Source organism: Lipotes vexillifer, unplaced genomic scaffold, assembly GCF_000442215.2.
Source record: "Lipotes vexillifer unplaced genomic scaffold, Lipotes_vexillifer_v1.1 scaffold4, whole genome shotgun sequence".
NCBI lineage: Eukaryota > Metazoa > Chordata > Mammalia > Artiodactyla > Lipotidae > Lipotes > Lipotes vexillifer.
Genome location: NW_006785876.1, coordinates 887,456 through 913,288, shown reverse-complemented (window position 1 = coordinate 913,288; position 25,833 = coordinate 887,456). Strand labels below are relative to the sequence as shown.

General features: G+C 39.3%; 1 protein-coding gene across 1 annotated transcript in view; it reads right to left on the bottom strand.

The window, feature by feature from the left end:
- DNAH8 (dynein axonemal heavy chain 8) overlaps positions 1–25,833 on the bottom strand; it is a 332,081-nt gene that overhangs the window by 192,491 nt on the left and 113,757 nt on the right. The window contains exons 36-43 of the mRNA XM_007458310.1: positions 23,460–23,613; positions 21,288–21,451; positions 20,046–20,148; positions 18,909–19,013; positions 18,389–18,550; positions 7,570–7,794; positions 4,238–4,410; positions 2,233–2,411 (exon numbers count right to left, since the gene is read on the bottom strand). Coding sequence (XP_007458372.1) covers positions 2,233–2,411; positions 4,238–4,410; positions 7,570–7,794; positions 18,389–18,550; positions 18,909–19,013; positions 20,046–20,148; positions 21,288–21,451; positions 23,460–23,613 — 1,265 coding nt within the window. The remainder of the gene's footprint in view (positions 1–2,232; positions 2,412–4,237; positions 4,411–7,569; positions 7,795–18,388; positions 18,551–18,908; positions 19,014–20,045; positions 20,149–21,287; positions 21,452–23,459; positions 23,614–25,833) is intronic.

The window sequence follows — 25,833 nt, the reverse complement described above, 5'->3', positions numbered from 1 at the left end:
GAGCACAGGCTCCGGACGCGCAGGCTCAGCGGCCATGGCTCACGGGCCCAGCCGCTCCGCGGCATGTGGGATCTTCCCGAAACGGGGCACGAACCCGCGTCTCCTGCATCGGCAGGCGGACTCTCAAGCACTGCGCCACCAGGGAAGCCCCCCCAGAACTGATTTTTATACGTGTTATAGGGATCCAATTTTTATATATGTAGGGATCCAATTTCCTTTGTTAAATATTAATCATCTATTGTACCAGAATGACTTATTGCAAAGTCTATCTCTTCATCACTGGTTTTCAATACCACCTTTTCTATATGTCAAGTGTCCCAGGCCTATTTCTGCATTCTCTACCATATTCCACTGGTCTATTTATCAACCCCTACACAAATACCACATTCTCTTAATTACGTGCTAAATGATATCTTTCTGAAATTTTCATTTTCTTTTTTTTTGTGCGTGGTTAATTAAAATAAAATTTATTTTGTGTGTTGACTTCATATTCAAGTGAACTTGCTAAATTCTACTTTCTATCGTTTTGTTGAATTTTCTTTACTGTCTACCGTATCATTTGTAAATAACTATATTTTATATTTATTTCTTTCCAGTCTTCGTATTTTTGTTGTCACTATTGTTGTTGTTCCTTACTGCAACTGGGCAGGAGGATACAGAATACAGTGATAAGTAGAACTAATAGTAATGGAAATCCTCATCTTATATCTCATCTCAAAGAAAATGCTTTCACATTTTCAATAGTATGATGTTTGCTGGGGATGCCCTTTATCAAGTGAGCTATGTGGATGGATATCTGGGAGAAGAATCTAAGGAATAGCAATCATATGGAGGAGGGAGTGTACTTCAGGATGTTTGGGAAACATCACAAAGGTCAAAGTGGCTGTAGTAGAGAGAGTGAGGGGACAGTATCAGGAGATGAGGTCAGAAGGTCACAGCCATGCAATGGGGAAGGAGCAGGTGTGACTGTATAAAACAATACAGGACCATCGCAAGGATCTCGGCTCTTATTCTCAGTGAGGCCAGTGCCCAGCTTTCAGCAGAAGAGTGTCATGATCTGACTTACAATTGGAAGGAACCAGTTTTGAGATTAGAATGGAGAGCACAAGGGTAAACTCAGGGAGACCAATTAGGAGGCTTATTGGAGTAGCACTGGTGACAGGTGATGATTGGCATGAACTAGGATGACAGCAGTGGGGATAATAGAAGGTGGCTAGTGTTGGATGTATTTTGAAGGTAGAGCTAAGAGTGTTTGCTGACAGTTGGATGTGAGTATGAGAGAAAGAGAGCTGTAAAGGATAAGTCAAAGATTTGTGTGTAAGTATCTGGAAGAATGGAGTGGGTGTTTAGTGTGTCAGGAAAGGCTGAGGAAGAAGTAGATACAGGGAGGGAAGACCAGGAGTTTGGTTTTGGATACAGTGAATCTGGACCTGTTAAGATATTTAAGTGGTGATGTCAAGGAGTAGATATCAGTTGTATTATGTGAATCCAGAGTTTCAAGGGTAAGTCTGAGCTAAAGATGTAAATTTGATGATTTAGAGAGTATTCAAAGTTTGGGTCTGCATGCGATCACCAAAAGAAGACCACAGAGCACTGAGTTCTAACACTGAAGTGCTCTCTCATCTTTTTTCTTTGTCCATCTGAAACCACCCGCTATCTATCTTTCCAGATATTCTCAAAATTTCCCATCTGCTGGTGTCCCCCGCCCTTCTTGTTTTCTAGTGTTACCATCCTTTTTAAAAATCTTTCAGGAATTCCCTGGTGGTCCAGTGGTTAGGATTCCATGCTCTCACTGCAGAGGGCCTGGGTTCAATCCCTAGTAGGGGAACTAAAATCCCATAAGCCACACAGCGTGGCCAAAAATAAGTAGATAAATAAATAATAAAAATCTTTCATTTCAATGGGATTTATTGCAGGAAGGGAAGTCACATGTGTAATCAGTTTGCTATCCTGATCTTATCTCCTCCACCATTGTTTCAGGCAGTAATAAATTGATTCCATTTCCATCATCTAATACACATTCAACTCATGGACTGTAATGCCAGCAATAGTACTGAACAATATTAAATTGATGATATCCAGCCATTCTGACCCAGAAAAATGGCAATATCATATTCATCAACCTATATTAATTTTGGTCATGTGGGATACTATCATTTTAGACTTCTATCAGAAAATAACATTTAATTGCAATAAAAATAAATTCACCAAAAATAAGTGTTTGACACTTGCCTTTGAAAATCCTTCCTAGCCCCCTGAAATCCATTTGATCTGAGCAGTTAAACACGACCACATATTTTCCCAAGCATCTTCCCATGTCTTTCGTAGTTTCTGTTTTGCCAGTGCCCGCAGGTCCTGCTGGAGCCCCTCCCATGTTCATTCCCAAAGCTTGTGCCAAAGTGATATAGCATCTGCGAAAGTGAATGAGATAAAGCATTGTGAATATGGGATAACACATGTTAGAGTAAAGCACAAGCAAAAGTCCAGTGTGATTGGAATGAGCCTGTTTGTTTTAGAATTTGAGCAGCCCACATAAGAGACAGGCAACCAAACAAGGCTGGAGTATCTGATATTCATTAGAAGTAATACAGTGTTTGCAAAAACACTCAACTCTGACGTAAAAAACCTGCAGGCCTTCCTTCCATTGTGGTCACGATAAACCCCAAGTCAGAGAACCAAATAAGCAGCAGTGTACTGGCAGATGTTTAACAATGGGCTCTCCAGGAACAAAAATAAATCTGATTTATTTTTTGGCCATGCCACATGGCATGTGGGATTCTAGTTCCCTAACCAGGGATCGAACCCGTGCCCTCTGCAGTGGAAGTGCGGAGTCCTACCACTGGACCGCCATGGAATTCCCTAAATCTGATTTTTGTCTGCTGATTTCTGTGGCATAAATACTTCCACCATGGCTGATAACAAGCTACCAATGTGATAGCACAAAACTGGGAAGAGATGCATGACGCTGGCTCTTGCATGCTGGTACAAGCCAGCTCCAGCACACCATTGCAAGTAAATCGTTTTACTATGAAATGTTTCGCTCATTTAGACACATGTAAAGAACAATATAATGAATCTCCTTGTATCCCTAATCCAGCTTCAGTTACATTTACTTCAGATCTAAGCAAACTTAGTAAAGCTTCGTAAGACATGAAGCTTTATATGTAAACATCGATTGAAGGGAAAACACCCTGAAAAATTTACGCTGCGATGGGACTGGGCATATAAAGGCAGGTTGGATGAGTCTAGAGGAGGTTGAAGATATAATTTGGCTGTATCATAATTTTACCTGGAGGCAGCCCTATTTAAAGTAACAGCAGAATTCATTGTTCTATGACCCAGTTTAAGTCAATTCTACAAACGTGTATTGTCTTCTATGCACAGCATATGGACCCAGGTAATTGAGGGACATATAAAGATGAAAAAAACCCAGCTCTTGTCTAGTGTCCTATATTGGAAAGAATGGTGAGGAGATCTGCCGTTGACTGATTATTCAGACCTGGCCAAGAAACGTCACTTTAGGTATTAATTTCCACATTTGAAAAACCAGAATAAACTAGACCATCTCCAAGGTCCTTTCCTTCTTTGCAATTCTAATGACCCCCTTTATGGTTCTAGAGACATTTGTCCATCTTGCAATCTAAACTTCGTTACTAAATTACTCATAGTCAACATTCAAGCGTCCTTTTATTCTTTTATCTTTTTCTATTTCATAAAAATGTAATGTATATGTGCATTTAACTAACAATGATGGTTGTTTCATTCATTGTTAGACTTTGATGAGCTAGCATGGACCCCACACGACAGCAATGCTTTTGTTAACATTTCAAATGCAATTTTTAAAATTAATTTATTTATTTATGGTTGCCTTGGCTCTTCGTTGCTGTGTGCAGGCTTTCTCTAGTTGCGGCAAGCCAGGGCTACTCTTCATTGCGGTGCACGGCTTCTTATTGCGGTGGCTTCTCTTGTTGCACAGTACGGGCTCTACGCGAGCGGGCTTCAGTAGTTGTGGCTCGTGGGCTCTAGAGTGCAGGCTCAGTAGTTGTGGTGCACAGGCTTAACTGCTCCGTGGCATGTGGGATCTTCCCGGACCAAGGTTCAAACCCGTGTCCCCTGCATTGGCAGGCAGATTCTTAACCACTGGGCCACCAGGGAAGTCCCTCAAATGCAATTTTAAAACAATTTTAAGCACATGACTTAATTACAAAAATGGAATAATAAAAATGGAGTTTCCTACCTATCTGTTAATGGAGTGATAACAAGACGATCAGTGCATCCCAGAAATTCATTCTGGTAAATAAAATCAACATCTGTAATAGACACCACTGTTTGATCCAAATCTTCCTTGAAGTAAAATCTACTCTGTTTTAGCCATTCAAAATCAGTAACTGATTTGATATGCATTTTTACCTTAAAAACATGAAATACAAAGAGATTAGTACTGCATTGCAGTAGCATAAAACACAAGCATATGGGCAGTTTTTATTCACTCATTCACGAATTGATTCTCATTCATTTAATATATATTTACTGAGTCCCTCCTTGGGCCTGACACTGTGATGGGTGAACAAAGACAGACATGGTTCTTGCCTTCTGGAGCTGACAGAAGAGGACAAAAGACAATCAGATAAACAAGTAGTTGCAATAAAGTAGGAAAAGAAACTCAGGGTAATGAAATTATGTAGCAAGAAGACCTCACCTAGTGTAGAAGGTCTGAGGGGGATACTTGGAGAAAGAAACATCTAAACTAAACCCTGCAAAAATAGTAGGAATTAGCCAGGGAAATAAAACAGAAAGGGTGATGGAGGTGTGGGAGGGCAAAACATTCTAGATGAAGACCCAGAAGATCTGACTGGCATGTTCAAGAAACTGAAAGAAGTTCAGTACAGCTGAGGCATCCAGGACTCTGGAGAAAGAGTGAGAGCTGAGGTTTCACAGGGCAGAGGAAAGAGGTTGGGCATTGTTCTCATGGTAATGGGAAGCCATGAGAAATGGGAAGGGATTAAGCAGAGAAATGCATGGTCATGTATGCACACATGACTTCTTGCACCAGCACTGTGGCCAAATCAATCAATCTGCCCAGTCATCAGCTTATACCCATGGGGCAAGAGGTACTGGGCTCCCACCACCATGGATGCAAGAGATAGAAACTGGGTGAGCACGTTTAGGAACAACATCCCACCGCCACCACATTCTACAGTGCTTCATGACTTTGCATCAGCAAACCTGGAGAAACCCCAGTCCTGCCCACTCAGGGGAACCAACATAGGAAGTGGCGAGTGGTCCCCTTCACTGCTCCGCAACCCAGGGCCCACTTCCAGGTCATTCGACACTAAAAAACAGACTCTGGCAACTGTACAATGCTCAGTTCTCCATCTAATCAAGTCTTCATGCTATTTACCATCTTGCATTTTGTTGTTGTTTCATTGTTTATGATCTTGCTTCCCCCTCAAGTTAAGAATTCCTATCTTCCCTCTTAAAATGCAGCTTGTATTCATCATCTTAAAAGAGCTGCTTTCAGGTAACATAGTCCAGTACTGCCCCCAGGGACTCTGTTCTCTAACACAGGACCCTCAGCCATGGAGATGCGGTCAGCTAGCTACTTTCAACAATCCAATAAGATGGTAAAGAGGGGATGGAGGAGGAAAAAGTAAAGAAGAATAGCTAATATTTACTGAGTTGTTACTGTACGTCAGTCTATTCTAAGCATTAGACATGGGAAAATAAAATGCATATATGCTGGCCATGAGATCTCATTTTACTTGGAATGCAAACTGACCATGAGTTCAGTAGCAATTAAGACAAAAAGAAAACAGTTTCACAGTCTTAACTGTGTGTATATTTTCTTTTAAAAAATGTATTCTGTACAGAAAGTAAAGATGTGCTCTGAGCATTTTGATTTTAAAAAGAAATTTCTTCCATGAGACATCAGCTTTAAGAGTCAGTGAGAGATGTATAGATATCCTCAATAGTACATTCGTAGCAGGTATAGTAATGGATTCCATATGAACGTTTCTTGAAGTGGACTTCAAGGAAAGCCAAAGTATAATGGTGATTGCAATTCAGTGAAAGCAAATCTGTAGAAGGCCAAAGCAATATGGTCTAAGTATGCGGCTTTTTGATGGCTAGCTTGAACCAGAGAAATCCGAGAACAGTGTTTCTGGAACTTTAATACACATATGAATCACCTGGAAATTGTACTGAAATGCAGATTATGGTTCAGTAGGTCTGGTGGGGAGGCTGAAGATTCTGCTTTTCTAACAAGCTCCTAGGTGAGGCCCAATGCAACTGATTGTCATACAACACCTTGAGAAAGAAGGATCTAGATTACCGGGGAATAGACAGACTACATGTTCTTCAATCTTCAATAAATACAACTTATCTGATCAGAACTTTTGATACAAATTTGAAACAGATAGCCTGGGATCATAGTCTCTAAAAAAGCATCCCAAGTTGCATGAATTATGTGTCTCTGACGAAGGAAAAAGAGGCCTAAAAGATAGATAAAATCAAATAGAATAAAGCAGTGGTAGTTAAAGACAAAACTAGTCAAATGGTACAATATCAAAGCCACCTGGGGCCCCTACACCATAATAGATAACTCAAGACCTGGGGCCCCTACACCATAATAGATAGCTCAAGACCACTGGCTAGGGTTCTATTTCCAAAGGGAATTCAAATATCATCCCTCTTACTCCCACCCTGCAGAACTTTGCCCAAAGCAAGCCCATGATGCCCTGTTGGACACTATCAATTGAACAGATGTGAGAGTTCCCTGAAGCTTGGTTCTATTCAATCTGGACTTCTTTTACAGTTGGCTCATCTGTTGGAAGAGGTAATCTAGAAGACATGACCACAGGTTGACCCACGAGCTGGATGGACGCAGGCAACTGGAGGATCCTCATCCCCTTCCCTGCCCTTGGAATGGGCATTCTGCCCACTGTTCCCACAGTGGGGCTGTTTTCAAGGACGCAGCCTTAAGAGAGCAATGTGTTGTTGAGACCATCCGGATGCTATATGTGACAGTTAAGGCCTCTATATAAACTTAGAAAATTTTGGCAGACAAATGCAGAGATCTACTCTGCTTGTGGCTGCCCAAGACAAGCCTCATGAGTAAACTTCCTGGCTTATTAAAACTTCCACCTACCAACCTGGAGTAACATACCTCTCTCTTCAGGCTCTCCTTGCCCTCTCTGTACAGGGGCCAAGTTATGAACTAACATTATCATAACTCATGACCAAGCCCACCTAAATTATATCACATCCCTGGTTATTGATTTAATAAAACAATTAGTTCAAATCACATCAGTTGGTTCCAGACTTTCAGAATGCCAAAGGTGAATATACACATACGATTGTTAAAACTTCAAAATACAGATATTTGCAGACATCGTACAGTTGTCTACAACTATACAACTATACTGGAGAGTTGTGAAAAAGGACCAAGCAGATGGAAGGTTCATATAAGTTAAGAAATACATATAATACTTAACTGTTCATTATTAGAAGCACTAACTTATTAATTAGTATACTAAATTATTTTAAATTAAGAAAAAAATGATACTTTACCAAGTCATCAAAAATATCTCTCTGATGCACATGGATGGTAATTAGAGTTTCAAATTTCACTCTGTCAAACTTGCTCAGGTCATGTGTTGTCTGACCAATTAGAGTATTTAGAATATCCAAAAATTTCTGATTGGTCACTTGCATGATTTTCCTGTCATCTTTTGCATTATTTAAAGCCTCTTCTGAATCATGTGTCCACAACATCTGAAGTCCCAGAAGCCCAACCTACAAATCCAGAAGACAAATAAATTTACCAAATATTTAAAGCACATCTGCAATAGAATTTAGTGGTCACTTAGTCACATAAAGGTGAACAGTCTTACTGATTTTAAACTAAAAAAGGGACAGGCATTTTTCTACTCCCAAAGGGTGAAAACATTTAAAGTTCAAACTATTGATTATTTAATTATTTCAATGTCGATAGATAAATAATAATTTGAACAATTGCTATGATTTATGGAATTATATGTGCGTTAATGGAAGATGCTTGGGAAATTTTTCTACAGAGGGCCTGAGACCCATATACCTTCATACAGTGATTTTTCTTTCTCGAGAAAAGAAATGGAATTAATAGACTACTGTGTATTTTTCTTCAGCAGGGCTTTGCAAAGGTTTCTTTGCATCTTCTAAAAAGGATATGCTGCCTATCTCTTTTCTTAACCTCACACTCTCTCTAATATCCATATCTTTATTTACATCTACTTCTCTGTGTATATATTTATCTACGAGAGAGAGAGAGACAGAAAGTGAGAAGGGGAAAAGCTTGTCCTTTGTCTCCTGAAGAAGGCATAAGGAAACTGTGAGCGGACTGTCACCTTACCTACAATTTCTGCTGCAGAAAAGGAAATAAAAGTGGTCAGAACATGCCCTACCCTGACCCCCTCACTGCAACAATTGTCCCTTTGGGAGCTTTTGTTCATCCCTGGAGTCAAGCAACAGATCCAAGATCATTTGGACCAAAAAGGAATTCCATATCTGGCAGGGGAAGGAAAGTGTGTGAGGGAATGCGGGTACTGCAGGCATGGCATTCGATGTAGGTAAAGCAGGAATAAAACCCTTTCCTTATCCCTGCTTCCTCTGGAACTTCAATAATTTTCCTGCTAGAGTAGTGGCCAATCCTGGGGTCTGCAGGTAAAGATAAATGAAGCACCTGGCTGAGAGGAGTAATGGGATGTAGAGGAAATAGCTGCTGTCAGGAAGCTCCCAAGAGCAAGCAGATTCTATTTGCACAAAGCAAAGAGAAACAATACAGAAACAGTAGTGTAAGGCTTTCTTGATTTAAAGACCAAACAGACTTGCAGACCCTGCAAAATCACTACATAGAGGTACATTCTAAAAACTGATCTTTAAAATGATAACTATCTTGATATCTCTTGCACCCGTGGCCGCTGGCTTCCCTGCACATTTGGTACCGCTGGGGCTCCCACAACCCAAGCAGCCATACCGCCTTTGCACCCTGTCCTCACTGGGTCAGACCCAAGTGCTTCAAGGCAGCCCCAGGAGCAGACTCCTGTGGATGGCCCACACACAGAGGTGGGATAAAAATCAAAGCTGAACCCCAGGGGTGGGGCGACCAAGGAAGAGGATCGAAAATCTTCCCATTAGCTGCACAAGCTGCAGATTAAATCCCCACGATCAGCTAGGCAGAACCTGCGCCCATGGAATATTTGAGTAGACAGTGAGAGTTCCCACATATGAAAACAGTCTAGCGCTGGCAGCTGTGGGCTTTGGGGGCAGCACACACAGGAACTGGGCCAGATCAGAGCCTGAGTGGTCCCCACAGGGCACATAACAGGTCCAGAGAACAGCCCAGAGGCAGTGGAGGGCCTCTTGGGGAGGTGGAGGTGGGCTGTGGCTCACAGCAGGAGCAAGGACACTGACAGCTTAGATAACATTATTATTGCTATTATTTTTATTATGTTTTGATTTGTTCTGTTGTTGGTTCTTTTTTTGGTTGTTGTTCTTGCTTTGCTGTTATTAGTCTTATTTAGTCTTTTGGGATTATCTTGTTTTTTAACATATCTTTTATCTTTTAATTTTTTATATATTTCTATTTTTACTTTGCTTTTCAGTTGTTCTGTGTTCTCCCTTTTTTTCTTCTTTTTCTTTAATGTCTTTTTTATTTTTTTATATTTCTATTTCTACTTTGCTTTGCTTTTCTGTGTTTTTCCCCTTTTTTCTTTTTTAATCATTTCTGTCAGTTTTTGTTTCTTTGCTTTATGCTTCAGTTGGCACTCTGCTCTGGTTTTGTTTTTGGGCTTTTTGTTTCTGTTACTTGTTTTTAATTGATTTCGTTTTCAGGTTCTTTTGTTTGTCTGGTTGTTCTCTTCCTTTTTGTTTTATTTTGTTCTTTTTGTTTCTTTTGTATGTGTGTGTTTCCCTGTTTCTGTTTGTTTGATTTTGCTTTTACCATTTGTCTGGGGTTTCACTTGTCTTTTATATCTTTTTTTAAAAAAAATCCCCTTTATTGCCATAATGAGCAACTTGCACGGTCTTAGCTCCCTGGCTGGAAGTCGGCCTGAGCCTCTGGGGAGGGAGCACTGAGTCCAGGATGCTGGACCACCAGAGAATTCCCAGTCCCAGGGAATGTTAAGCAGTGAGAGCTCTCCAGGAGGCCTCTATCTGAATACAAGACTCCATTCTACTGCCTGCAGTTCCCAGTGCTGGACACCTCAGACCAAACAACAAACAAGACAGGGACACAAACCAACCCATCAGCAGACAGGCTACCTAAAGTCATACTAAGTTCACAGACACCCCGAAACACACCACCTGACATGGCCCTGCCCATCAGAGGGAAGAGACTCAGCTCCACCCACCAGAACGCAGGCACCAGTCCCTCCCATCAGGAAGCCTACACAAGCTACCGGACCAACCTCAGCATCAGGGGCAGAGAACAGAAGCAAGAGGAACTACAATCCTGCAGCCTAGGAAAAGAAGACCTCAAACACAATAAATTAGACAAAATGAGAAGACAGAGAATTATCTTGCAGACAAAGGAGCAAGATAAAAACCCACAAGACCAAAAAAATGAAGAGGAAATAGGCAAACTACCTGAAAAACAATTCAGAGTAATGATAGTAAAGATGATCCAAAATCTTGGAAATAGAATGAAGGCATGGATCAAGAAGATACAAGAAATGTTTAACAGAGATCTAAAAGAACTAAAGAACAGACAATCAATGGTGAAATGAAAAATACACTAGAAGGAATCAATAACAGAACAACAGAGGCAGAAGAAGGGATAAGGGAGCCGGAAGATAGAATGGTGGAAATAACTGCAGCAGAGCAGAATAAAGAAAAAAGAATGAAAAGAAATGAGGACAGTCTCAGAGACCTCTGGGACATTAAGCTCACCAATATTTGAATTATAGGGCTCCCAAAAGAAGAAGAGAAAAAGAAAGGGACTGAGAAAATATTTGAAGAGATTATGGTTGAAAACTTCCATAACATGGGAAAAGAAATGGTTAGTCAAGTCCATGAAGCCTAGAGAGTCCCATACAGGATAAATCCAAGGAGAAACACACCAAGACACATATTAATCAAACTATCAAAAGTTAAACAAAAAGAAAAAAATATTAAAAGCATCAAGGGAAAAACAACAAACAACATACAAGTTAATCCCCATAAGGTTAACAGCTGATCTTTCAGCAGAAACTGCAAGCCAGAGGGAGTGGCAAGACATATTTAAAGCGATGAAAGGGAAAAACCTACAACCAAGATTACTCTACCCAGCAAGGATCTCATTCAAATTTGACAGAGAAATCAAAAGATTTAGAGACAAGCAAAAGTTAAGAGAATTCAGTACCACCGAACCAGTTTTATAACAAATGCTAAACAACTTCTCTAGGCACAAAACAGAAGAGAAGGAAAAGACTAACAAAAAAAAAATCCAAAACATTTAAGAAAATGGTTATAGGAACATACATATCAATAATCACCTTAAATGTAAATGGATTAGGGACTTCCCTGGTGGCGCAGTGGTTAAGAATCCGCCTGCCAATGCAGGGGACATGGGTTTGATCCCTGGTCTGGGAAGATCCTACATGCCACAGAGCAACAAAGTCCATGTGCCACAACAACTGGGCCTGTGCTCTAGAGCCCGTGAGCCACAACTACTGAGCCCACATGCAACAACTACTGAAGCCTGTGTGCCTGAAGCCCGTGCTCCACACAAGAGAAGCCACTGCAATGAGAAGCCCGCGCACCACAATGAAGACCCAACGTGGCCAAAAATAAATAAATACATAAATAAATAAATTTAAAAAAAATGTAAATGGATTAAATGCCCCAACCAAAGGACACAGACTGGCTGAAGAGATACCAAAATAAGACCCATATATATGCTGTCTACAAGAGACCCACTTCAGACCTAGGGACACATACAGACTGAAAGTGAGGGGATAGAAAAAGATATTCCATGCAAAGGGAAATCAAAAGAAAGCTGGAGTAAGCAATACTCATATCAGACAAAATAGACGTTAAAATAAAGACTATTAAAAGAGACAAGGAAGGACACTACATAATGATCAAGGGATCAATCCAAGAGCAAGATATAACAATTGTAAATATTTATGCACCCAACATAGGAGCACCTCAGTACATAAAGCAAAGGCTAACAGCCACAAAAGGGGAAATCAACACTAACACAATAATAGAGGGAGACTTTAATGCCTCACTTACACCAATGGACAGATCATCCAGACAGAAAATTAATAAGAAAACACAAGCCTTAAACGACACATTAGACCAGATGGACTTAATTGATACTTATAGGACATTCCATCTAAAAACAGAATACACTTTCTTCTCAACTGCTCATGGAACATTTCCAGGATAGATCACATCTTGGGTCACAAATCAAGGCTTGGTAATTTAAGAAAATTGAAATCGTATCAAGTATCTTTTCTGACTACAACACTATGAGACTAGATATCAAATACAGGAAAAAAACTGTAAAAGAAAAAAAAAAACATGGAGGCTAAACAATATGCTACTAAACAACCAAGAGATCACTGAGGAAATCAAAAAATACCTAAAAGCAAATGACAATGAAAACATGACAACCCAAAACCTATGGGATGTAGAAAAGCAGTTCGAAGAGGGAAGTTTATAGCAATACAATCCTACATCAAGAAACAAGAAAAATCTCAAATAAACAACTTAACCTTACACCTAAAGCAATTAGAGAAAGAAGAAAAAAAAAAACAAAATTAGTAGAAGGAAAGAAATCATAAAAATCAGATCAGAAATAAATGAAAAAGAAATGAAGGAAACAATAGCAAAAATCAATAAAACTAAAAGCTGAACCTTTGAAAAGATAAACAAAACTGATAAACCATTAGCCAGACTCATCAAGAATAAAAGGGAGAAGACTCAAATCAACAGATTTAGAAATGAACAAGAAGTAACAACTGACACTGCAGAAATACAAAGAATCATGAGAGATTACTACAAGCAACTATATGCCAATAAAATGGACAACCTGGAAGAAATGGACAAATTCTTAGGAAAGTACAATCTTCCAAGCCTGAACCAAGAAGAGACAGAAACTATGAACAGACCAATCACAGGCACTGAAATTGAAACTGTGATTAAATATCTTCCAACAAACAAAAGCCCAGGCCCAGACGGCTTCACAGGCGAATTCTATCAAACATTTAGAGAAGAGCTAACACCTATCCTTCTCAAACTCTTCCAAAATATAGCAGAGGAAGGAACACTCCCAAACTCATTCAACAAGGCCACCATCACCCTGATACCAAAACCAGACAAAGATAACACAAAAAAAGAAAATTACAGACCAATATCACTGTTGAACATAGATGCAAAAAGCCTCAACAAAACACTAGCAAACAGAATCCAACAACACATTAAACAGATCATACACCAGGATCAAGTGGGGTTTATCCCAGGAATGCAAGGATTCTTCAATATATGCAAATCAAACAATGTGATACACCATATTAACAAACTGACAGATAAAAACCATAGAATAATCTCAATCGATGCAGAAAAAGTTTCTGACAAAATTCAACACCGATTTATGATAAAAACTTTCCAGAAAGTGGGCATAGAAGCAACCTACCTCAACATAACAAAGGCCATATATGACAAACCGACAGCAAACAACATTCTCAGTGGTGAAAAACTGAAACCATTTCCTCTAAGATCAGGAACAAGACAAGGGTGCCCACTCTCACCACTGTTTTTCAACATAGTTTTGGAAATCATAGCCACAGCAATCAGAGAATAAAAAGTTATAAAAGGAATCCAAATGTCAAAAGAAGAAGTAAAATTGGCACTGTTTGCAGATGACATGATACTATACATAGAAAATCCTAAAGGTGCCACCAGAAAACTACTAGAGCTAATCAACAAATTTAGTAAAGTTGTAGGATACAAAATTAATACACAGAAATCCCTTGCATTCCTGTACACTAACAATGAAATTTCAGAAAGAGAAATTAAGGAAACAATCCCATTTATTATTGCAACAAAAAGAATAAAATACCTAGGAATAAACTTACCTATGGAGACAAAAGACCTGTATACAGAAAACTATAAGACACTGATGAAAGTAATCAAAGATGATATAAATAGATGGAGAGATATACCATGTTCTTGGGTTGGAAGAATCAACATTGTGGAAATAACTATACTACCCAAAGCAGTCTACAAATTCAGTGCAATCCCTATCACATCACCTATGGTATTTATCACAGACCTAGAACAAAAAATTTTACAATATGTATGGAGACACAAAATACCCCGAATAACCAAAGCAATCTTAAGAAAGAAAAACGGAGCTGGAGGAATCAGGCTCCCTGACTTCAGACTATACCACAAAGCTGCAGTAATCAAGACAGTATGGTACAGGCAGAAAAACAGAAATATATATCAATGGAACAGGATAGAAAGCCCAGAGATAAACCCATGCACCTATGGTCACCTTATCTTTGACAAAGGAGGCAAGAATATACAATGGAGAAAAGACAGCCTCTTCAATAGTGGTGCTGGGAAAACTGGACAGCTACATGTAAAAGAATGAAATTAGAACACTTCCTCACACCGTACACAAAAATAAACTCAAAATGGATTTAAAGACCTAAATCCAAGGACAGACTCTATAAAACTCTTAGAGGAAAACAGAGGTGGCACACTCCTTGACATAAATCACAGCAAGATCCTTTTTGGCCCACCTCCTAAAGAAATGGAAATAAAAGCAAAAATAAATAAATGGGACCTAATGAAACTTAAAAGCTTTTGAACAGCAAAGGAAACCATAAACTAGACGAAAAGACAACCCTCAGAATGGGAGAAAATATTTGCAAATGAAGCAACTGACAGAGGATTAATCTCCAAAATATTCAAGCAGCTCATGCAGCTTAATATCAATAAAAACAAACAACTCAATCCAAAAATGGGCAGAAGACCTAAACAGACATTTCTCCAAAGAAGACATACAGATGGGCAACAAGCACTTGAAAAGATGCTCAACATCACTAATCATTAGAGAAATGCAAATCAAAACCACAATGAGGTATCACCTCACACCAGTCAGAATGGCCATCATCAAAAAATCTACAAACAATAAATGCTGGAGAGGATGTGGAGAAAAGGGAACCCTCTTGCACTGTTGGTGGGAATGTAAACTGATACAGCCACTATGGAGAACAGTATGGAGGTTCCTTACAAAACTAAAAATACAACTACCATGTGACCCAGCCATCCCACTACTGGGCACATACCCTGAGAAAACCATAATTCAAAAAGAGTCATGTACTACAATGTTCAGTGCAGTACTATTTACAATAGCCAGCACATGGAGGCAACCTAAATGTCCATCAACAGATGAATGGATAGAGATGATGTGGTAGATATATACAGTGGAATATCAGCCATAAAGAGGAATGAAATTGAGTCATTGTTAGTGATGTGGATGGACCTAGAGTCCGTCATGCAGAGTGAAGTAAGAAAGAAAAACCAAAGACCGTATATTAACACATATATATGGAATCTAGAAAAATGGTACTGATGAACCTACTAGCAGAGTAGGAATAGAGATGCAGACGTAGAGAACAGACTTGTGGACACAGAGGAGGAAGGGGAGGGTGGGACAAACTGAGAAAGTAACATTGACATATATACATTACCATGTGTAAAATAGATAGCTAGTGGGAAACTGCTGTATAGCACAGGGAGATCAGCTCGGTGCTTTGTGACGACCTAGAGGGGTGGGATGGGGAGGGTGGGAGGGAGGCCCAAGAAGGAGGGGGTATGCAGGTATATTTATACATATAACTGATTCACTTTGTTGTACAGCATAAACTAACACAACATTGTATAGTAATTATAATCTAATAATGATGAAAAAAATGACTACCCTAAGTCACCAAGAAAAGCTTAAATTATGTTTTTCACTGGGTTTAAGAAGGCAGCAGACTTCACAGGGAAAACTGGAGGATGTTTCATTACAATAAAAAACAAAATAAGAATGCTCATTCTCATCAATATTATTTGATGCTTATAATAAGCATATTAAAAAATACTGAAAGGGACCACATGAAAATATTAAGTCATCATTTCCAAGTGGTGGAAAAATGGGAAATTTTTATTTTCACTTTCATATTCTTTGAGTTTTCCCCAATTTTTGCAACAAGGATCCATTGTGTTCATAATCTTAAAAACATGTTTGAGAAGAAAACAGAGGTGAAATTTTAAACAATTTTAGATAAAAAATTAACATTGTATAATAGGCAAATTTATTTGGGAAACCCGCTTTATAAAATGCAATTTAGGGACTTCCCTGGTGGCACAGTGGTTAAGAATCCGCCTGCCAATGCACAGGACACAGGTTTGATCCCTGGTCCAGGAAGATCCCACATGCCACGGAGCAATGAAGCTCATGTGCCACAACTACTGAGCCTGAGCCCGTGAGCCCGTGAGCCACAACTACTGAGCCTGTGTGCCACAGCTACTGAAGCCCGCGCGCCTAGAGCCTGTGCTCCGCAACAAAAGAAGCCACCACAATGCGAAGCCCACGCACAGCAATGAAGAATAGCCCCTGCCCGCTGCAACTAGAGAAAGCCTGCACACAGCAACGAAGACCCAACACAGCCAAAAATAAACAAATAAATAAATTTATTTATTATAAAAATAAATGAAATAAAATGTAATTTAAAGAATAATATATATTTTGAATGAATATAGAATGAATATATTTATATATTCATTACTCTTTAAAGCAATTTTTCCAGAAAACTGAAATTTGCCCACTACAATGTTAAGATTTTTATCTAAAAATCTTTGTGTGTGTGTGTGTGTGTGTGTGTGTGTGTGTGTATGTATATATACACACATTAAATAAAGTCCTAAAAGAGTCAACTTTCCTACTATATCCTGTTCAACTTCACTGCTACTTTAAATTTGCTTTTCAACTTTTCCAACTTTAATCCTATATCTCCTTCAGCGTATAAAGGGTGATCAAGCTTTCCTGAGAGAGAGAAAGTATGTTGATTTAGTCTAAGGAGCTATTTTTCTCGGCTTATCAAATAAAGTATTTTATAAAGCTTTATCACAAATGTTAATAAGAATATTAAAGTTTACCAAGAATATTAAAGTTTACCAAGGATATTATACAATACAAAAACAATATTAAAACATTCTCTCCAGTGAAGGCTGATTTTATGTCTGTACTTCTGTCATTTGAATAATTTCATATCATTTCACCTGCCTCCACTGTGTGTGCAGTGACACAGGATTTGGAGTTCAGGTTGGGAGGAGCAGCTGGGGAAGCAAAACCTGCCTATATTTTCTTTGGATAGCTCTTGCCTTCTATCCCACACTATCTCTGACCCAGATCACAAACCATCACTTTTCATTTATCTTGGCTGAAAATGTAATGGATCTGTTAGCTCTTCATTTTCTGTGTCCCGTTTTAATAATACCTGGCACCTGACAATGCACTTCTAAGAGCCAAAGGGCAGGAGAGTTGTTCAAGAGAACACTTGTTCCAGCCTCTTCAAGGTCTTCTCTCTTTAAAACTTAGTCACATTGAACGTGGGACTTCCCTGGTGGTCCATTGGTTAAGAATCTGCCTTCCAAAGCAGGGGACGCAGGTTTGATCCTTGGTCGGGGAGCTAAGATCCCACATGCCACGGGGCAACTAAGCCCGTGCACCACAATGACTGAGCCCACGCACTCTGGAGCCTGTGCGCCACAAGTAGAGAGAAGCCAGCGTGCCACAGTGAAAAATCCCACATGCCGCAACGAAGATCCCACGTGCCGCAACTTAGACCCGACACAGCCAAATAAATAAATTAATTAAATTAAATATTAAAAAAGAACTTAGTCGTATTTAACAAATTATGCCAACTTTTAATTATTTGAAGGCAAAATAAACAAAAGGCAAGGTGGATTTCATTTCAGAAAAAGATATGCTCCTTCCTTTTATATATGTCCATATCCATATCTATATCTATGTCTATATTTATGTACGAATAGATATAGATAGACGGTTTTTATACATAGATAGGTGTCGCTTATACATAAGATGAAATTTCTCGTTAGTGCTTTAGTCTCAGTGTATATCCTCAGTGATGGAAGAACAGTGGCAAATCCTCTTCTCAGGGATGGGATGGGTTGGCCTAGAATGGTGTAGGTGGACAAGCAAGTGGTCAGGCAGGTGGTTGGGGGCTGAGGGTGAGTGGGCCTCTCTAACTAGTTCTAAGCTTGAACAGCCTCCACATCATCAGGCTAACTGCCTCCTGAATATCTTTCCCCCTTATTTCGCTATTTAAATGTCATATATTCTCACCTGTGCTGGAAAGTGATTGAGGAAAGGTAAGAGCTGAAATCCTGAATCACTGATTTGATAGAATGCAGATCTAATTATATTATGTAAGGACGACATCTGCATTTTTAACATGTCCAGAAGCCAAATCTCCACGGGACCTTTGGCCATAACAGGATTATCCAACTAAAAGATATATTACAAATTAATAATAATTTGGTATTTTTACAAATGTCATAAATCAAAGTACCTCAGGCAAAGCAAACAATTTCATATAAAATATTTAAAACGTGAGTAAAATCAACTAATACTATATGTGGAAAGAACTATAAAGATCATCTGGTCTAAAACTTTCATTGTATAGATGATAAAATGAGCCTCAGAGAAGTTAAATGAGTTATCCAAACTAGTCTGTTGCAAAGCCAGGGCTACGGAACTAAAACCCGACTCCACTCCCCTCCCTTTCTTTCATAAGAGAATTGCATTCTCCTCAAATCTAAATTTTTAAAGAAATCCTAATAAAATTTTAAACAAGTTAAATTACAATAATTGTTTCTCCTTCTCTTGATATGACAGCCATGATACGATCATAGTCTTTTGCATGAAAGGTCACCTCATTTATGTTGTCAGACACTGAAGGGAGATGTGGCTATAAGAAAGCACAAGACAGAGCAAACACATCATACATGAGGTTAAACACAAAAGTCACTGAGATGTTTTTAAAAGCTTTACTATTTTTTATAAATAGTAAATATTTATAAATAGTGTAAGAGATTAAGAATTTACTTAATTGTCTCCAAAAAAAAAAGACTCTTCTTTGAACCTTGACTGACTTGGAAAACCACTTTTAAAAATCCAGCCCTACAGAATGCTTCCTCCAAGACCTACAAATGCACCTCTTACATTATGGAGATTTGACTAGTAACTGTCATCTTCCTCCCGATGGACACTGAACCACATGGTCCCTGCCCTCTTCCCTCCCGGGGACAGCTCAGTCCTTCTCTCTTGGCTCTATGTCTGCCTTACACAGCTTCTACTTCCCTCCTTTCCTTTCTCAACCCCGCAACTCCCTGGAAACCAACAAGGAAGGTATTACTAGCTGTTTCCCAAATTCCCAAACCAGAAATGTCCCTGGGATGGATGTTCCAGTGCCTCTCACACCCAGTTCTCTGTAGTTTTTCTCTTCCTCCTGGAAGTATTGCCCTTGGAAATGGCAATAAAAGCATTTGAGAAGCACTTGGGACAAAAAAAGGACAAATCCAAACCACAATCCCTATTTGATCTAAGAATACTTAGATTAAAATACTCATAACAATGAATTACATTTAGTGAGCACATACTGTGTGTCCAGAACTTTTCAATGAATTATCTCGTGTAATCCCTATGACTATCCCATGAGGTGGAAATGATTAATATCCTGATTTTACAGACAAGGAAACTGAGGCATAGGAAAATTAAGAAGCTGGCCAAAGTCACCCAGCTGGTGAGTTGCATAATCGGTGACTCTTGCCTCAGGCTGATGGGCTCCGAATACAAAGAAAATAAGACAGTTTATAACCAACATAATTTTTAATACTCTTCTTTCCTGACTGCACTTTTAAGACATTAACTTCATTTTTATTTTTTAATACATAGGTTGTGGAAAAAAAGGATTTAGGTAACAGATACTTAGATTACATACTTGTATGGTATGGGAATCACTGGCTTGCCCAAGAATTTCCAGGAGAACTGGATCAGATACAAAGAAGAATCTTGGAAATAGTAATCGCTTCTTCTCCAAATACCTTTAAATAAAGTCACATTACCAAATAATTTTTTCTGAATTATTAATTTTGGGGTTTTTTTAGCCAAGACGCAATCACTAACATCAATAAGATAGTAGTAAACACCTACAGTCATTTCCCATTTGCCTCTGAAATGTTTGGTTAGAAAGAAAGTCCTGTTGCACCATGGATGGCACTTGGGAAAACAAGTGGAAATAAGAAAGTGATCCAGAGCAAGCCTGCTCCATCCTAGCTTCTTTCTCATCAAGAGCCGTCGTGCAACCTTTCTAAGAGTACTGTGAACCTCGCAGCTTAAACCCAGGGTGAACACATAATTTACCTTCAAACCAAGATATTTTGAGAGTGAGAGGGGGGACAAATAGCCATTCAGCCAGGACAGAGGCATAAATTTGGACAAACTAAGATATATCGTTACCCTATTTCAAATAGAAATTGAGAATGAACTGCCTTTTAAGAAAACTATCTGTGAGTCTGTCTGGTTAATTGTTCTCTGAGTGCACATCTCTACTCCATGCCTGTAGTGTGTTGACTGGTAGCCCCAAAAAGATATGTCCACGTCCTATTCCCTGGAATCTGTGAATGTGGCCTCATTTGCAAAAAGGGTCTTTGCAAATGTACCAAAGTTAAGGATCTCGAGAAGAGATAATCTTGGTTTATTCAGATGAGCCCTAAATCCAATGACAAGTGTCCCCATAAGAGACACACAGGAAGAAGAGGAGAAGGACATATAAAGACAGAGACAGAGACTGGAGTTATATAGCCACAAGCCAAGAGCCACCAGAACCTGGAAGAGGCAAGGAAAGATTCTCCCTAGAGCCCTCAGAAGGTGCTGCTAACTTGATTTCAGACTTCTGGCCTCCAGAACTGTGAGAAAATAAATTTCAGTTGTCTTAAGCCACCCAGTTTGTGGTAATTTGTTACAGCAGCCCTGCAAAACTAATACAATGCTGTAACTCACCCACCCTCAACTTGAAGGTGTCTTTTTTTGCAGAGAAATTAAATTTATGTGACATGTTAAATTCCTAACACCACCTCAACCATCACTACCAAACCAAAAATGCAGTCAATTCTATGAACTTGTTCGGGATAAAACACCATCACATATAAAAGGATAGGTAATGTAAAAATTAAACTCTTACCCTGTAAGTGACTTCTGACATACTTCTAATTGTTCATGTAAATGAGGTAAAAGCTGCCCCATAGTTTCATCTCCAACACAGCAACTAATCACATTGGGATTCTCATGAGCTCGCTGCATTATCTTTATCCATGACTTGTCAATATTCTGAAAACGTTTTGCTTCCTAAAAACAAAAGTAAAAGTTGGCATGTGGATAACTGAATGAAGCCAAGTCTTCACTTTGGCATCTCCTATAGTTCCTCAAACCAGTCTTAGGCTACATAATTTAAAGGGGCAATTTTTTTTTTCATCTGAATTAACTCTGGAACAAGAGAACTGCTTATTGAAATGCTGCTCTATCACAATGAGGTTTATCGCTGATTTTTTCCTTACATGTAATACATTTTTCAAAGTGCCACATGATTAATTTGCAGAGCTATCAACTTAAATCGCAAATCTAGTCTTTCAGTACCCCAGGTGTTTTGGTTTGATGAGCAAACTTAAGAAGCATGAAAATAATTTGATCTCAGTACTTTGCAATAATTAAAGCTTAATAGTACCCCAGGAAAAAGAAAAACAGTAAAAATCCAAAACAAAGCATTTTTGCAACTGAAAACTTTGTTTACCATGGATGATATTAAGCTTTGCATTCAGTTTTTTAAAATGCTTTTAGAAACTGGCATAATCTTGCCTCTGTTAAAACTTTTAAGTGCACTTTTAAAAAATAAAACTTTCTGATTAAAAATGATTTATGTTTTAAAAATGTGTTACAAAGGGAAACCAGCTATTTTCAAAATGCTTTATCCTTGATTTTTAATCTATAGTGATGCCATAGGTATGGAAATTCAAAAGAGTAGGCTTAGGGGACTTCCCTGGTGGTCCAGTGATAAAGAATCCACCTTCCAATGGAGGGGACGCGGGTTTGATCCCTGGTCGGGGAAATAAGATCCCACATGCCGCGGGGCAACTAAGCCCACGTGCCACAACTACTGCGCTCACACACCTCAACGAGTGAGCCCACGTGCCGCAAACTACAGAGCCCACACACCCTGGAGCCCCTATGCCACAACTAAAGAGAAGCCCCGCGCCGGCAACGAAAGATCCCGCACGCCTCAACAAAGACCCCGCGTGCTGCAACTTAAGACCCGATGCAGGCAAAAAAATTTTTTTAAATAAATGTTTAAAAAAAGAAAGAGTAGGCCTAATTTTATAAGAGGAAAATTACCTTCATAGAATAATTATTAGTAAGTTACTGGCATTCATTTAAAAGGTCCCATAAGCTGTTTTAAAGAATTTGTTACAGGCTTCTAAGGCTAAGTTTCCTTGCCTCATGTTTCTCATCTAGTTAACAGATTAGTTAGTTAGTAAGTTCCGATTAGTTAACAACTTACTAATAGTTAATTTGTGTTTACAGAATACAGATTATTTTAACTTTTACTCTCAGAGGAATAAGTCTAATTCTAAGAAGAGATGAACTATTATAATTTAATAGTATCATATTCAAATGTACCTCACCTCTTCAGACAACCTGGAGATTTGAAAATTATGTGAGTTTCTTGTTTCTACTAATGTAAATCAAAGGTCAGCACTTTTTTTTTAAAACTTCTTTGTAAAGGGCAAGATACTAAATATTTTAGGTTTTGTAGGCCATATGGTCTCTGTTAGAACTATTCAACTCTGCCATTGTAATGCTAAAGCAGCCATAGACAGAACACAAATGAATGCACATGGCTGTATTCCAATAAAACTGTATTTACAGAAACAGGTGGGACTTCCCTGGTTGCACAGTGGTTAAGAATCTGCCTGCCAATGCAGGAAACACGGGTTTGATCTGTGCTCCGGGAAGATCCCACATGCCACGGAGCAAATAAGCCCGTGCTCCACAACTACTGAGCCTGTGCCCGAGAGCCCATGCTCCACAACAAGAGAAGCCACAGCAATGAGAAGCCCATGCACCTCAACAAAGAGTAGCCCCAGCTTGCCGCAACTAGAGAAAGCCCGTGCGCAGCAATGAAGATCCAACGCAGCCAAAAATAAAATTAAAAAACAAATCAGGTAAGTTGGCCATAGTTTGCAAACCCCTGGTGCAAATAATCAAGACATGACTATATGTCTTTCTGAGGACTTTTACAGAGACATATAAACAACATACACTAAATTATTCTATCAGCAGTTACAAAAACCATATTTACCTGAGGTAGCTGTTTGGCAATATCCCCACCTACAAAGACAGCTTCAAGATAAACCCAAAGGTTCTGGACTACTAGCCACTCTTCAATTATATCTGAGGAAGTGGACAATTTATACACCCAATTCTGGATATTTTTTTTAAATGGAGCATTATATCTAAAAAGTAAGAATGGAAAGATATTACATTTTAAGGAAGATTCAGAAAATAGTATGGCTTATAGCAAATAATAGGAGAAAAATTCCTTTGACACTGAACATTTTTTCCTAAAAAAAAGGCAGCTCCTATTAAATTTCATACAGTTAATAAGATGTTTGCATTTTTATGAATGAAACATATAATTATAGTGATTTCACTTAATGGTCCCATGTATCAGTGATAAACTAAGAAGTTCACCAAGTTTTAAGCCACAGAGGTCCAGTAAAGGAATTGTGCTGGTTGCTCCTCTGAGTAACGGGAAAACAAGAAATAAGATGGCTTTCCAAGTCTTTTGTGAACCAAACCCAAGTGGAAAATCACACAGAGTGTACTGTTGTTACTGGTCTATGGAACTACTACCACAAGGCCAGGGTCAAGCTTGAGGTCTGATGTCTACTACAGATGTGCTCTTCCCACCCATAGACTGCTAATTCCACCAGGCACTACGCCTAGATTCTGCAGCGTTAACGATACAGAATTGCTATCCCCCAAAAGCCTGGTTCCTGTTTTTTCACCATCAGGGCTAGCTGAAGTGTTCATGAGAATACGAGGTGTCCAGAAAGCTGGGCACAACTAAGAAAGACATGAAATAGAGGGGATGCCATGAGGAAGTGATGGAAAGATACTGGGGAAAGACCTAATTAACAACAGTTGAATTAAGAAGCTGACTCCAGTTTGTGGCCATGGCAAGTAGCTTTGAAGTTGTGTAGTGGAATTTCCCGGTGAGTGGCATTTGTTGAGTACAGTCTTAAAACTTTACTTGATCCAGGACAGGATGACTTGAAGGGGGGCTCACATTAAGAATGGGGTTCTTCTGGGAATAGTCTGATGCCTAAGTGTAACCCTTCACTTCTATGGAAGACTATGTTATACTTGGAGGTATAAAGGGGTTGTACAAAAACTGTCCCAAGGAGGTAGATGAGTTGATCTGGCAGTAAGAGGCATTTTTCTCAACTCCCAACTTATAGTGTCCATCCAGCCATCAGGCTAGAGCTGAAAGGCAGTCAATATGCCAAAAAAAATCCTTCAAGATCAATACACACAGGCCAAGACAGTATGGAAGGGCATTTCAGGGAGTTGAAGCACTTTGGAGCCAAAAATAATTTTGCACAGAATAAAAAAAAAAAATCATCTTTGATGGTATGTAACTTCCCAACAAGAAAAAGGGAGATTTGAAATAAAATCACTAATGACCAGTTTTTGTCGTTTGGCCAGGTACCTGCATTGCACAGCTTTGTGTGGTGGAACCTGTTCACAACAGGTAGGAAGGCCCTTGGAATGCCAGGGAATCAGGGACCCACCAGGAAAGTGTCACCATCCAGGGAATCCAGGTGAGTGAAGCCTCACCCATGAAGATACACAATTTCCTTCTCACATCCGGGTAGCCCTAGAGATCCAGCTGGTACTGCCTTCTATGAGATCAGTCTGTGGTTGGCTCTAGAAGAGGTTTTCTGGATCCACTTGATGCTGCAAAGTTCTCTAGCAGGAGAATCTACTGAAGTGTTGTGACTTCTTAGATATCCTTATACTCCTTCTAGCAGGGCCTCAACATTGAATTTACTAGTATCATAAATAAGTACTATAATATTCAGGTTATATGCAAGTTGAGAATGAAATTAAGAAAGGCTTCAAGTCCTGAATTCTTGGGCTACAAACCAGGTTCAGGTGAATCTACAGCCTTTCCTCAAGAGGTCATCATTCAGGAAATCACGATGGAAAAATTTGCAATGAACCATGGGGAAGTAGCAGCCTGTGAAGTCTAGGAACCACTGAATGGCCTTTGGTCACCTTTGCCAGGTTATTCAGATTCCCTGAAAGCAGAGGACATACCCTAGGAGTTTAACCCCAGCAACTTCAACCCAGAATTAGGAGCTTTGTGAGTTAGTATATTATCCAAATACAAGACTGCATCTGAGCCAGAGGTAATGCAGGATGTCATTCATTAAACAGCAGTCCCAACCTGGAGGTAGGGTATTAGAATCTCCATGGACACTGACCCCTGTTAATGACCTCTGAGATAATGTGACATATTTCTTAGGTGTGTTAGGGTGAAGACCAGTTAAGAATTACTGGATAGTCAGCTAGGGGATTAGAGGCTGCTAATGCCAAGACAGTGTACTTAATCTGGGTCCCATTTCCTAAAGCTTCGCTTGAGATAACAGTCACCTTCAAGCGGTTCA